The sequence below is a fragment of the Gossypium arboreum genome, chromosome 7, assembly GCF_025698485.1.
Source record: "Gossypium arboreum isolate Shixiya-1 chromosome 7, ASM2569848v2, whole genome shotgun sequence".
NCBI classification, from domain to species: domain Eukaryota; kingdom Viridiplantae; phylum Streptophyta; class Magnoliopsida; order Malvales; family Malvaceae; genus Gossypium; species Gossypium arboreum.
Genome location: NC_069076.1, coordinates 34297503 through 34312599, shown reverse-complemented (window position 1 = coordinate 34312599; position 15097 = coordinate 34297503). Strand labels below are relative to the sequence as shown.

The 15097-nt window shown below is 36.5% G+C and overlaps 2 protein-coding genes across 2 annotated transcripts; both read right to left on the bottom strand.

The window, feature by feature from the left end:
* Positions 1-2535: 2535 nt before the first annotated feature.
* On the bottom strand, positions 2536-6562 carry LOC108483824 (receptor like protein kinase S.2-like). Its single transcript, XM_017787417.2, has 3 exons — positions 5442-6562; positions 4055-5135; positions 2536-3046 (listed from the first exon to the last, which is right to left on the bottom strand). The coding sequence occupies exons 1-3, from the start codon at positions 5861-5863 to the stop codon at positions 2762-2764; spliced, it is 1788 nt and encodes a 595-aa protein (XP_017642906.1). The 5' UTR covers positions 5864-6562; the 3' UTR covers positions 2536-2761.
* A 342-nt stretch (positions 6563-6904) lies between these two features.
* LOC108483498 (exosome complex exonuclease RRP44 homolog A) lies at positions 6905-15063 on the bottom strand. Its single transcript, XM_017786939.2, has 24 exons — positions 14818-15063; positions 14517-14657; positions 14240-14397; positions 14061-14116; positions 13859-13981; positions 13567-13703; positions 13215-13455; positions 12782-12938; positions 12114-12354; positions 11859-12015; positions 11711-11779; positions 11160-11285; positions 10970-11022; positions 10772-10878; positions 10139-10193; positions 9934-10033; positions 9122-9233; positions 8543-8663; positions 8271-8330; positions 8073-8178; positions 7885-7980; positions 7690-7771; positions 7523-7588; positions 6905-7362 (listed from the first exon to the last, which is right to left on the bottom strand). Exons 1-24 carry the CDS (start codon positions 14869-14871, stop codon positions 7149-7151), a joined length of 2832 nt encoding a protein of 943 aa, XP_017642428.1. The 5' UTR covers positions 14872-15063; the 3' UTR covers positions 6905-7148.
* Between the last annotated feature and the right edge of the window lie 34 nt (positions 15064-15097).

Sequence of the window (15097 nt, the reverse complement as noted above, 5' to 3'; positions counted from 1 at the left end):
AAAGAATAATTTTTAAAAATATATAAGATTTGAGCAATAATTAAACGGTGAGCATTCTTATTTTCGAGAATTTGAGATTTTGTGCCCCAACTTATGGGACATGGTTTTTCGTCTTGATCGACCCAAAATGAGAAAACCTCCTTATTAAAAATTCAATTTAGATAGAGACTTTTTCAATACCATCAAATAACATCGCGCAAAAGGAATCGCATTTTAAATTCTCTTTGGATTCTTAATTTTTGACGTCAAGACATTAAGTAATCAGGTACCAGTTTTGGGCATTATGAGGGTGCTAATTCTTCCTCATATGTAACCGACTCCAACCCATGTTCTGGATTTTGTAGATCAAAAATCATCATTTTAGTAAATCTAACATTTTATTAAAATTACCAAATTTTGATGTGATCCAATCACACCTAATTAAAAAGGATTGGTGGCGACTATTTTTTTTTACAATAAAAAGTCAAATTCAAAAAAAGGTTTTGACAGCTAATATCATTAATTTCTCAGTTAAAATGTTATGGTTATATATAATTTAAAAGTAAATTTTAAATCCAAAAATTCGAGAGATTAAATTCTTAAAATAAAAATAAATTAACTAAATTTCAAATCTACGAAGTGTAGAGACTTAGAATCATAGTTGTTTGAACCAGATTGGTTGGACGAATTGAGAACTAGCCAGGGTAATAGTCTGGAGAGGCATCCAACCTGTTGATCTATGAACTGGTATGGATCAATTGAATCAAGCTAAAAAATCGGTTGAATTAATATTTTATGTTTATAATAATTTAATAATTTATTTAATTCAACTGTACTAACCAATGACATAACTAGTTAACTATTGATCCAATTTTAAAATTTTAATTTAAAATATATTTTAACTTTCAAATGTTTAACCCAAATAAATAATCAACCTAATGTAAAACAAGATGGAAAATAATAGTAAATTTTATTTTGGGGCATAATACATATTAAGAAGGAAGAGAAACTTTGGGGGAACCAGCCCCTCAACTTATATTTGGTGACGTCGGTGTTAGATAATAATTTATTTGGTTTTCAATTTAAAAGAATTATTTTAATTTTAATTTTTAAATTTATATTGTTTGTTAAATCACTTCAATAATAATTTTTATTAACTTTGCTAATATGATATACATTTGAATTGCCAAGTCAATGATAACAATTAAATTTTAAAAATTTAAATATATATATAAATTATTTAAAAATATATATAATATTTTTATTTTAAAAATTAATTAATTGTTTACGTGGATTACCTCCATCTACGTCGAAGTAATTTGACAAACAATACAAATTTAAAGACTGAAAGAGACAAAAAATTACATAAAAGCTAGAATAACTCTTTTTTGTAAAAGTAGAAGAACAAATAAGTTATTATACTGCTATTATTCCCATGAGATGTTATATGAACAGTAACAATACTCCAATCTCCATCATATTCCTATCCATGTTGTTGGTTGGATACTTAATCTTTCTCCTGTGCTCTACCTTTGTTTTTTGATTGAATATTTTGTAGTTATCCTTATGCCCAGGGATCAGATATTCTTACTCTGCCAGCCACATGCACCACCTTGCATCTCGTGGTTTTTTTGGGGACCTATAATCCTACATCGCCTATGTACTAGAGGTCATCTTGCAAGTTAAAAGGCTAAGATCAGGCGTCAATAACAAGTTATTAGTCCGCAGCCAAGTGCTGTTAACGAACTGGAAGCTTTCCCAAAGAAGAAAAATCCTATTTTTATAAGTTCCATGATTAAAACTCTATTGCTCACTTCGGGAACGAATTGCCTGGAATCATGTATAGAATTTGCAGAGACGTTTGTTAACCCAAACTCCATTAAAAAAAAAGGTCAGGTTTACTGTTTTAAGGTTAGGTCATGATGGTTTTAATGCTCAAAGAAAATGTCTACCCCTGCAATTCGTCAACATCCATTTCTTAGTCATTTGCAATCATGCTTTACTTACTTTCTCAAACTGTCCTACCATTCTCAAGTCCAACTTAGGATAGTAGTTGAAGAGATGTAAACAACAGGATCCTCAACATCCTGTCAGAGTTAATGAATTGCTTCAACTTGCAAATCCTTTTTTATTATATTGCTATCTTTAATCATCTGAAATCATTGGCACATGTGGCAAACTATAGCCAATTCCCAAGTGGAGTTCTACGCTTATTAGGTGGAAGGATGGGATGGTATTTGATCGACGATTCTCACCTTTCTGAGACAAAAAGACAAGATGACAACTTTTGGGTCCCCCCAACCAGCCACCTCTAAGACAAAATGGAAACTTAAGATGCAATTTTTCCTTGTTTCACTCAATAACTCTAGACACACACCAAAAAAAAAAAAAAAGGCACAGAAGATTCCCTTTCTGCCTGCTTTTCCTCATTTTCAATCAATTAATCCTGTAGCCTTTTGCAACCCCAACATACATATCACCAAATCAAACATGCATGGAAATTTTTATTTTTAAATATTCCCAACACCACTCACAACTCCATAAATACTCCATGGATTCAGTAATGACCTGTTCTTTTTTTCCTTTTTAATTTTCTTCCTTGGCTGTCAAATGAAAAATGTTGATTTGAAACAAACAAGATATAACTAGAACTATGAGATTTCCGCTGTAGGAACTTCTAAGTCTACATTCATGCTTTGTAGCAAGACATCATACCAAGCCTCCTATAACAGAATTTTAGCATGAATGGATACATTTTATGAATTATTTTTAGGTATAACTTTTACCTGTAACTGGTCCGCAACAACAGAGATAAAATATCAGAAAATTGCGGTCGCTTTGACGGGCAACTATTCCAGCACTTGGTCATCAGAGATTTGAGGATTTGCGGGCAGTCCTTAGGGATATCAGGCCTTAGACCACACGCAGCTATTCCTACTGCTGCTTGCACCGGTGAACATGCAGAATAGGCTGCCTCACCTGTCACCATCTCCCAAATTACCATCCCAAAACTATAGGAATTACTCATCCATGTCTCCGTAACATTCTCTGGGTCCCCAGCAATGATCTGGCATCCAAAAAAAGTTAGGGCCAGAAATGATCAGCTAATGTAAGTTATACAGAACTGGAATATGAAAAGAAAATTAGATAATGTAGATATAACATATTATTGTGCGTGCCACTCAAATCATGACATAATGCATTGAAACTCTTCTAAATTCTATTATCATGTTATTTTACGCCAAATTATCAACCGCTATAAACACTAAACAGATTAATTATGGAAATTTGGTATCCAAATAAGTGTGAAACATCTGAGAACAGTAAAGAGACGCAATTTGCACGGATTAAAAGTTGGAACAAATTTTCATTGACAGAACTCTTCCTGTAAGGTGCCATGCATGTCAGAAATACAAACAATATAATATGGCATCACTATATGGTCACTGAAATATATGGAATAAATCATAATTTATTTCCTCTAGTTTTGTTCTAAAGATAATCACAACATCAATATCAATTAGGCAAAGTAATAATTACAGTGGCCTCAGGTAAGGAAAAGGACTGTAATCATGCTAAAATTAAAGCTCCAATTAGGCTCCACAGACAATTTGGCAAATGTGGCACTTAAACAGTATTGATACTTTGTTAATTGAGAATAAAGTAGTGCATAAATAAAGGTAAACACAATATTGAAGTGTAAAGCAAAAACAATAATTAAGACATGTTACGCATGCCCAAACAATGATGCTCTCAATGGGTGACATAAAGGCTCTTTTAGCAAAGATTAACAGTAACAGCTGTACCCACATACACTAAAGCATAAGAACATCACATAAAAACAAGAAAAATCAATCTGAATTCCGCATAAGTGATAAATCAACTGTTGAATAGGTCTGTTTAGGTGAACTAGTTTACTATAGCTGGACCATGTGATTGATGAAGTAGACCGGGCATGATGGTTATGAGTTATGACCAACATTGGCAAATAGAATTTGTGCACTTGGGAAGGGGATGGTATGAGGTTATGACCACATAATGACATTTATTCAAAGAAAAGTAAGGTGATGCAAACCTCAGGAGCAAGCCAACGGTAGCCATCGGTTTCATACTCCATTGCTTCACTAACACTCTTGCAAGCAGTGACTATACCCATGTCCGCCAAGCATGCATTACCATGCTTATCTAGTAGAATCCTCTGTGTGTTAAGGTCTTTGTATGCAACACCATGATCATTCATAAACTTGATTCCTTCTGCTACATCAGCAGCAATCCTCATTATCTCCTTAATCTGAGGCTTCTTGTTCTTCAGCATCAAATCATGGACTGATCCACCTTCCATCAACTTTGTCACGACGCACAAACCATTATTCTCATCGACACAAACACCATAGAATTGCAAAATGTTCCTATGCCCACAAGTCATAAGCTCTAAGAGATCTTTTCGAAGTTCAAACTCATAAGAATTCCCCTTGTCACATCCTTTAAGCTTTTCGATTCCAACACGTTTACCCTTGTAGACGCCTTTAAAAGAGTTGGGTGCAATCTGATCAATAAACTCAAGACTTTCAGAGTTCAATAGCCATTTCCCAATCTCGTCTGCCCCTGATTGAATAGTTTGCCATTCATCAACCAATACGACAAACGATGAAGAGGGCAGAGGCATTGGAAGCTGAATCCTGGCATTTGGATTTTCAATCCCATTTCTGTGAGTTTGCTCACTTGGTTCTTCTTCAATTTCCCCAAAATCTCTCCCTTTAGTACTCTCCTCCTGACATCCACAAAGTCCAAATGGTAGTTTAACAGTGGTCGTCTTGGGCTTCCGAAGAGCAGATTTGAGGGCACTCTCGACATGGGATTTAAAAAACTTGTCTTGGGCGGATTGAACCAAGAAGAGAATAATTCCAAGGGTGAACCCTTTCTTCTCAAATATCTGTATCTTCTTGCAACAGATGGAAGCAGAATCAAGAGCACCAGACATGGCAGACCAAGAAAAGGAAGAATTACAAGCAAATGTGAGCTTAAACACGCAACCTTGTACCTCATCATCAGAAGTTTGCTGAATAAATATAGCAGGGTGATCATCCCCTGATGCCTGTTCTATCAATTTTATATGTAGAAATACTTCTTTCATATCAAATCCCGCCTGTGCATAACTGTCAACATAATACCCAATCAAAAGAAAATTACAAAAAAGAAAAGCATAATTGGGGGGACGAAGAACTAGAACATTTCAGCAGTAACTAAGGCAAGGCCACTTTAAACATTTGAAGAAAATAATAATAGTAAAAATAATTATAAGAAACCCGAACTTTCACTGTTTGAAAGTCAAGGAAAAACAAAAATGAAAAAACCCATGCTGATAGGAAACTGCTTTTACGATCCTGTTGATTGTTGTTGCAATTTTCAGAGTACCCTAAACTGAGTAGGAAGAAAGAAGAGGCAAGGGAAGGGAAGGGGACCTGAGAGGCAAGGAATCATAATGCTTGCGGATATTGGAGACAAGCTTCTCAGGCAACTGGCTTCCAGGATAAAGCTGAGTCAAGTTCCGTACAACGGTACCCCAGACCACTTTCCGGCAAACGTCGGCCTTGGAGGAAGATGAAGGGACAGAAGGAACGGGAGGAGGAAGCTGATCACGTGGGGAGGAAGTGTCGAGATTGAGAGAGTTCTTGAGAGAGGCAATGGCCTCCGAGACGTTCCTGCTCAACCTCTGGAACCGTTTGTTCTTGGCGGACGGGGCTTCAAGTTTGGCAGAAGCAGAGGAGGAGGAGGAGGAGGAGGTGTCCTCGGATCTGTCGTTGGAGCGCATCAAAACCTGCTCGACCATGTCGTCATCGGCGGTGGTGGCTCGGCTGGACCAGCACTCGAGGGCTGCAGCCATGGGCGGAGATCCGAGTGACTGAGGTCTCCAAATGGGGGATGGTAATGTAGATGGGAAATGGGTTCAAAGTGAAAGGTAGGGGAGGAGGCGAGGGCGGTGTTGTGTGATCTGCTACAGATGTCTGTCTCCTGCTCTGCTCTGCTATGCTCGTCGTCGTCTTCTTTTTTTTTTTTAATTTTATTTTTGAAAAAATTAATAGTATTTCTATTAAATTAAAAGTGTGTGTGTGTGTTGGATTTCTGACAAAGGAGGGAAATGTGGGGAGACATCGGAATCGGACCGGGGGATGAGGTGACACTCAATGAGTTTGAGCCTTAAGGAGGCTGCCTGCCTATTAATTTGACTTCATTTCTTACTTCATACAATGGAAGCACCACAAAAGGACACACTACATCCTTCCCTCTTTGGTCTTCACCTCTATGCTTCATCCATCATCATGCATGCATACTCACTCCATCATTATCCTCACTATTACCATTTTTACTTGCTAATAATATATCAATCATCTTATTATCTGAGTCCACTAAATTACAAATAAAAAAATAAAAATTTATTTTTCCTATTCATTCTCTTAACTGTTATTTTATCTATCTCTACCCTTATTTTTTTTTTAAAAGAAAAAAATATATATACACTTTGCGTTGCATTTCTTGCTGCAATTTGAGATTGGAAACGGGGAAATGGGCTTTTCTGTAAATTGCGATAGGTGAGAGATGACATGGTATGATGATGGTAGAACGTTAGAAGGGGGGTTCTCTGCCAATGCCATGTGACCCACATTCACGAATCATGTGAAATCAAAACCAATGAAAGAAAAGGGCGGGGGGTGGGTGGGGAGATGTATTTTATGGGCGTGGGGAGATGTATTTTATGGGCGTTGATTAAGGTCAGTTTAGGACATTTATTTCATTGCAGTTTCCTGGGTCCCACATGTTCGATGCATCAACGCATAAAATAATCAAAATGCACATCCACCTGGTTAGTTCTACTTTTTTGTCGCCCTCCCAATGCATTTTTCTACTATCTAGCAGTAATAACAAGTTGTGTTAGTTTATTTATACATTCTTTTTGTTATTGCAAAAATAACATATAGAAATAGGAACACTCACTCCATGAACAAAAATGTTTCTTGTGTCAATCCAACATCAGTTAACCCAAACCAAAGGCCAGTTACTATAATTACCACAACAAGATTCATTCCATTTGCATCTTATATAATAATACAACACTCTATATGACCTAATAAAAGCTCCTCCTTTGTGCATGTTGATGTTATCTTCTACTTCTAGGTAATAAGAGTAAGCTGCAGTTTAGGGCGGTTGGGTTGGGGTTCCACAACCTCCATGTGGATCCTCACTGATTGCAGTACACTGTAGGAAAGGATATTACTATTACTATTGTCCATCTTTACAATCTTCTGCTGCTGCTCGTCCACATGCCACTCCCCGCTTCCCTTCTCTCCTCTGCCTGTCAAGTACACCGGGCCTTCTATTCCATATCTGTTCGTTTTATATAACATACACTCATGTTACATTTTTCTCTACCCAACAAACACAAATGCCAAAACATTATCTTTTCTCGCCTAGACACAGCAGATAGAAAAAGAAAGACACGAGGAACATATACAGATAATCCAGCATAAAGGATCTAAGTTCATACTTGGGCACAAACACAATGAACCCGTTGGACCTTATCTTCACTATTCTGGCTTCTGTGTCAGTGGGCCTGCAGCATAAGATAAAAAAATAAATTCAAAACATGAGCAATTATTCATTATGCTCTATAGAAGGCAGTTTCAATTCCATGGGAGAGGCCAAGGCAGTTACCGTTTTCTGAAGTAAATGAGAGTATGGAGCTCAACAGAGGCCCTGCTTGCCATTTGGGCATTCCTATGTCGATAATTCAGATCTGAAACAGGTAAAATGCATAGGAAGCTGAGAATGGATATCATGGGTATGTGAAGTTTGTTACCCAAATCCATGGGAGCCTCAAAAACAGTATGAAAGGAAAAAAAAACTTACTATCAGCAATGCTAGTTAGTTGAGATCTGTCCTGGAAAACTGGTGGAAGCTTATCGATCCCTAGAGATGCAGCAAGCAACCTGTGCACAATCACATCTGCAAGGAAGGTTCCATACTTGATCAATAGTATCATCAAGTATACATCAGCAAGAAAAGGTAAAGTAACAAAGAAATTTTTGTTCACAAACCTGCATATCTCCTAATAGGAGAAGTGAAATGAGTATATAGGGGCGCAGCAAGGCCATAATGATGATATTCTGAGGGGCTGAGATCCCCACTACAAAAATAAACAGCCTAATTTGAAACCAAGGCAAATTAGTACCAAGTTAAAAAGTGCGTAGGTCAAAATCATCTGGAGATTGAAAAAATTTCCTAGCTAACTTTACCTGTGTCATACACCTAGTTGCCAGTATCCGAATCAACTTATTAAAGTAAGGATCATCACGCTGCAAGGCAATTTTTCTCAGATGTAAGAATCAACTATGAAAGAGAGAGGCCAAACAAATACATGAACATGTCCCAAGTAGCAAAAATGGGAAAAAAAGAAAAGAAGCCAGACAAGCAAGAAGTTGGATGAAGAAATGTCAAGAAAAGGAATCATCTGAGGTGGTAAGTCAGCTGAACTGTCAGACAAATATATAATGAATAGGAACCATACCACAGCACGGTCAAGGGAATCAGCCAATGCCTTTGATGATGAAACATCCAATTCGAGTCCAATGGCAGCAGCAGTGCACAACAAAGGTTCAAGCATTTCTCTGGTGGGAGTTGGATGCCGCCTGAACCAAAAATTAATGTCAGGGAGGCAAGGCCGAGTGTCAGACAACAGCAGTGTCAATGTCAAAGAAATAGCCACTACACTGGAATTTTCCATTGATAATCTGGATTGTTTAAGAGATTACATGATGTATAATAGTGACAATTATCATCCGCTAATGCTAATTTTATGATTAAACACCATCTTGGACCAAGTGGTTCACATTAAAAATACTAACATGCAATCTTATTTATCTTATGATAAATAATTCCAGTGATATAAATTTACGCAGGATCATATACTGGTTGGGATTTCTGCTGGCATTTACAAAAATAAAATAATTTTTTTGAAGGGATAAACCTTATGGTTAAATCATGAAGCACAAACCAGAACTAGACGGTGAATGAAAGAAGAGGTACAATAGAAATGTAAGTCCCACAAGAACATTATAGCAAAGAATTACAGTAAAAACAAGTTTACCTTAGTAGCGAACAAGAAGGAAAACAATCACGGATTTGTTTGGCAACTGAAACATTGGCAGCAAGCATGAATTCCTCAACCATTTGGTTTGCTTCTCGAATCTGATACATGCCTGAATGATTAACTCAGATATCAGACAAAAATTGAGGCATGACCAAAAATGAAAAACATTCTTTCTGGATTTTGGGATCTCAAAAACTATTTAATTTAATTAGTATTGTCTTGATCATAATTTTTAATTACTACTGGTCACCATTGGACAAATGAAGAAAAGGCCAAATGCATAGGAATTGAAAGGACAGAAACAGTGAACTAGTAGAAGAAAACCAGCGTTATGCAAACCTTTTATTAAACAAAAAAGGTTTACACAGAAAAAGTTCTAAAATATGGTTCCTAAAACATGACATCATAGTCTGCAGAACATATTCTGCTTGCAGCAATTTTTGAGATCACCTTTTTGTTTGTTTTTATGAGAAACTATAAAATCATAATGAACCAAAAATGAAATATTAGATTCCATGTTCATGTCTAGTTACTACCTTTAGCACCTCAAACATAGCCAACTACAGGAAGACCTTAATAATTTTTTAAAAAAGATCTAGGGTATGTTATCATGTTGAAAAATTGGGTCAAGAGCAATAATTAACATCATGATACAATTCCATTGTCTCACTGCAACAACTCATGGTTGCTGACAGACAGACAAAAAAGATCATTTTTTGGATGGACTGATTTTTTCTTCTAATTGATGTTAAAATATCTTGATTCGTGTTCCATATTAAGAGTAAAACAAATGGCATTAGGCAACAAACCAATGTCAAGAGGATCATGAGTCTCAGTATCAATTTGAAATTTGACTTCGGCAGAAGCAAGAGTTAAGGCTCCTCTATCGATACGTCTCTGCCTCATTATCTGCAGTTTCACATGTGACAGTAAACATGGAGAAAATTAAATTGAAGGCTAATTAACCCCACTATATTGCGATTAAGAGCAGAAGCAGCCTCTTTGATATCAGACCTTAGCCAATGCATTCATATTTCTCAAATCTGTAGTTAATGGGTCCATCAGTCGACTGCAAAAGTACAAAAGCAATCAGAATGCTCAGACACCAGCCACAACTCAAGAAATAGAAAGAAATACATGAATGTGCTAAAATGAAAATTTCCAAGATTGTATTCACATTTTTTTTTTTGGACCAACTGAGCAAGAAAGGAAATGGCAAATGTTCTTTTGCTTGGAGTATTTGACGGACTAAGGAAATAAGTTAAAACTAGGTGGATAAGAAATCATACTTCTACCAAAACAACCATAGAAATGATAATAGCAACTAACAGTTGAGAAACTCACACAACTATCAACCTTTAACATAGACAAAACCCTAAAAACCAGCATGCTCCCTATTAGAAGCAAAATAATAGAAGCTCTCTAGCAAATATGTAAACTAACATCTTGTAAGATCCAAACTTAACACCCTAAAGGGAATGATCCTTTTGTCTCCAAAATTAACCCAACTAAAGAAATCTAGCTTAAGAGGGAAGCCACACAATAACTGAACAAGAAAAAAATGTAGCTCCATAAATTAGATAAGGGTGCAATAAATTAAAATGAGCTGATCTTTAAACACTTAGTCAAAGGGCTACATTAAAGCACCTATCATCCATCCTAGCCTGGGCTTCAACATAAGACAAAGCACCACAAGATTTGATAACACTTTTTGTGAATCTAGTTGAGATAATCTCTGCATCAGGCGTCATTTCCTGGAATTCAGGTGGAAGTAAGTTTTTATTTATTTAAAAAGAATACTAGAACCTAGCCTTAAAATTATTTGAATAATTTAGTAGCACATACCCAAATAACTGAAAAGGCTAGCCTTTCTACATCAGCCCTAAGTGAACATATATCTGCAAATAATGACCATTAGTACTTTAATATCAGAAAAACAATTAAAAAACCAAGTATAGAATCCAACAAAACCTTTTTATGACCATATACAAGACTAAAACTTATTGGGAAGGGGAAAAAGAAATACAAGAATGACCTTCTGTCAAAGGTTTAGGAAGCATGTCAATCCGGCGCTCAACAAGGTAGACAGATGTGCCCCTCTGGGAAGCTTCACCATCCAGCGGGGTGCCCGGGTGAACAAAATTTGTTACATCAGCAATGTCTGATCAGATATTATTAAAGAACATCTAACCACATGAAGAGACTTTAAATACATAAAAGCCTTTTTATGAGGAAAATATAATTGTTGCAAATCTGTTATCATCTTTATACCTTCATATGGAAATGCATCATAGAGGTAGAAAAGGGCTCAACAGAGGAATTTCATTTTTAAAAAAAAAGAACATACTACAGCGGTAAAAAGCACGTATTCTTACATAAGAAGAAATAGATTTCAGAGCACTTGATAATCTTTTGTGTATATATTTTTATTTGGAAAAATGGAATAAAAATCCTTCCAACAAACCCTAAAGTTTTATAAAAGGTAAATTGTAAAAGATGCATATCAGTGTCAACTCCATTCATCCCATCACATAAAATACAAGTCTGATTTTATAAAAAAGAATAAATAGACAGTATATAGGATACGAACTCCAACTTCATAGTTCCCATTAGGAAGAGCTGTACAGTGTAGTGCATCATCAATGTCCTTGCAACCTGCAGAAGCAAGAGGCATGTCTATCTGTATGGCATTTGCAAAACACATAATTCACTACAGTCCACTAAGAATACGCACTAGGTGGATCCACGCTAAAGACACGCAAAGATCGTAAATCCTGCCGGATTGAATTTGCCACATCTTCACTAGACACAGACCATGGTAATGGTGGCAGGCAAGCCAAAACTTGGGAAGAAAAGGGCCTTGAGTTTATGTCATTCTCGATCAACACCACCTGCAACACAATATACAAGTATTACTAAGCTAATTACCACCAAGACATATATAATATATAGAGAGAGAGAGAGAGATGAAGAAGCTATTATCACAGACCTCACTCTCGGTGTCTCTATCACCTATTTCTCCAATGACTCGTACATAATGACCAGAAGGATACCGAGACTGACGGTCCCAAGAATCAACTGCCACAATTATCCTCTTATCCAAAAGATTTTCAAGCTGCCGGGTTTGGATCCGAATCTTAGGAATTCTACGATCTTTGGAGACAAATAGGGCAGATGTAAAGCTTCCAGTCCCAGCAGGCATAGACATTGGTTCCAAAGACCCACAATAACTGCAAGTGATCATTTAGACTATAAGCAAAATAACAAGAAATAATCAACATCATTCTGCAGGGAAAAATGAAGAACAAATCTTAAGAACATGTTTGATTCAAAAAGCAGTGAAGACACTGAACCCACAAAGATTAAAAGTTTACCACATGACCACACAATAGGATATATGAAGAATACCTCTCAAATTCAATTAGTTGAGACAACTTCACTAAAGATAAAACTTGAACAAACTGATAGAAATACACAAAATTAAAACTAGAACAGGCTGAACTAGGAGAAAGAAAACAAGTTACAATCATACTTATTTAGTTCATAACTGGGCCCTCACCCGGTTGAAGCAGTTACGAGGTATGCACCAGCAAAAAAAAAACCAGAAAAAACAGATATTAAGTGCATTATGTTAATTATGGTAGCAAGATAACTTACGAGTGCCAGTTCCTCTTTATAATACCAACAACACGGCCTGATGGCCGTGATGGAGTGGAGTTCATATCAGTGGCAGAATCTGATACCAGATTCGTAGTTCTAGGGGCATCATCAGCACTGCTTGGAGCTAAATGAACATCATCTTCTTCCTCATCCTCTGAGAGGGAAGAGAGAAAATACTAAGAAACTAGATGCATGTGAAAGAGATAGCAGTATGTTTAGTATTTTGTACCCTTATGCAAGGGAGACCATGATAAAAGTATTTATTTATGGAAGAACCAATAAAGATACCAAGCATCGTGCTTAAAATGCAAACATGTAAGCACCCTTTTACAACATTAATGTGTACAGGCAGCATACTCATAATCACTTATAAACATGAAAAAGCATTAAACGTTTCCAATGAACCCAGAAAACATAAAAACCTTAATACCTTCATCCGCGATGGATAAGTTCTTCTCCTCATGCCACTGATCTTGGCGCAGAAGTTCCACAGCTACTATATCACCATCAAAAGCTCTGTTCATGTTTTGACGTCCATATATAATTATTTCATCACCTATGCTCTCACTTCCAACATATGCTTGAAATGGATTGTAGCGATTAACACGAAGCTTTCCTTGATGGTATATTCCACGATGCAAGCCCGACGTAATCTCAGACATGGGTTTATGCTAAACAAAGAAAAGATTAAGCCTTAGAGAACCAATTTGTTTCATGTGAACAAATCTTAACCAAATTCATTGTTTACAATTAACAATGGCAAACAGCATTGGCAAACATACTTCTTGATAAACAACTTGTCTCTTGGAAGGTCTCAAATCTTCAATTTCTACCATGACAGTATCTTCAGATTCGGATGCAGGTTGAACAAGCAGGTCAAGCAACTCCGGTTGGCCCAATGATTTTACATAGGACTGAACTGAAACAAGTTGGCCATTGAACGGTTAGCATACCACATGAATAATCCTAATAATTTGCAAATAGAGGTGGTATTAAATAATTAGTGGTAACTGGTAAGCCAATATATAAAATATCAAGTTGATAGAAGTTCCTAAGCAAGTAGAGTGTGCATACTTGTGTCAGCAGAAATGCCCTCTTCGCCAGCCCTCCTCTTATTGTCTCTGTCATTGGTTATAAGTAAAACTGTTGCTGCAGTACCAAGATGAGTTTGATACCATTGAGTAGCCACCCGAATTGCTGAAGAACAACAGGACGTAGTAAACAAGCTGAATTTCAGAAGCAAATGCTTAGAGAGATATTAAAGTGCAAATCTAACCTCTGTCATTGTAATCATTTGGAGTTTCACCATCCATGCGCTTTACAAATGTGTCTCTGTTAAGAAAAAGAAAGAAAACACTGGATAAGAGGCTGAAAATAAAATCATTTTATTTGCAGCTGTGAGTGAAAAGTAGAGAATTTGATAGGAAATGAATGGCGAGGAATGAGAAAACCAACTTATGGAACTGGTTACTGAAAACATAGAACTTGCGGAGAGGATTGGTGGAAAGAGCTCTAAGTCTATTGTAAACGGCCATGTTCTTATTCTTAACTTCATCCAGCACCACAGATAGCAGCACCGCATTGTCGATGGCAGAGTTCTCAAGCAAGTCGATCTTATAACATATATTAATAATAGTAATAGTAATAATGAAAATGAAACGTTAAAATTTGAGAACACAATGAAAGAATTCAGTATAATTATATTGAAGCCAAAAGAGAAAAAGAAAAAAACCTGATGAAGAAGGACATTGGTATCAAGAATGAGAAGGGGAGAAGCAACATCCAAAGGAGCACGTGACGTGGAACTGTCACACGTTTTGCAAGCCGCAGCTCCACAGTAAATGTCGTCTCTCAGATATATTTCTCTAACTTCCTGTCCCATCCCCATCCCCATGCCACAAGCAATTCAAATACATTCCATTATCATCATTATAAACTAAAGTAAATACCTCTGTTACTTAGTTAGGGATTCAAAATCTTTTCCATTTTTATATGTAATAAATTAAAACAAAAAGGAGGAGAGGAATCGCAACCTTCTTAATTCTGCCGGCCTTGGTCTTCCTGCTGAACGTGTTGCTCTTCAACATTTTCTCTTCTCTTCTTTGCTGAAGATTTCTGCCTCCAAACGCTTAGCCCTTATCTTTAAACTTGAAGTGGGAGTGTGGAGGCAGCAAAGAATCAAATTACTAGCTAAAGATATAAATTATTGAAAAATTAAACAAAACCGAGTGAACGCCTTCTTCTTCAGTTCTTTTTCTGCCATTTAAAACCTAATAATTGCCCAACCCAGCCCAGCCCAATCACTTACCTATT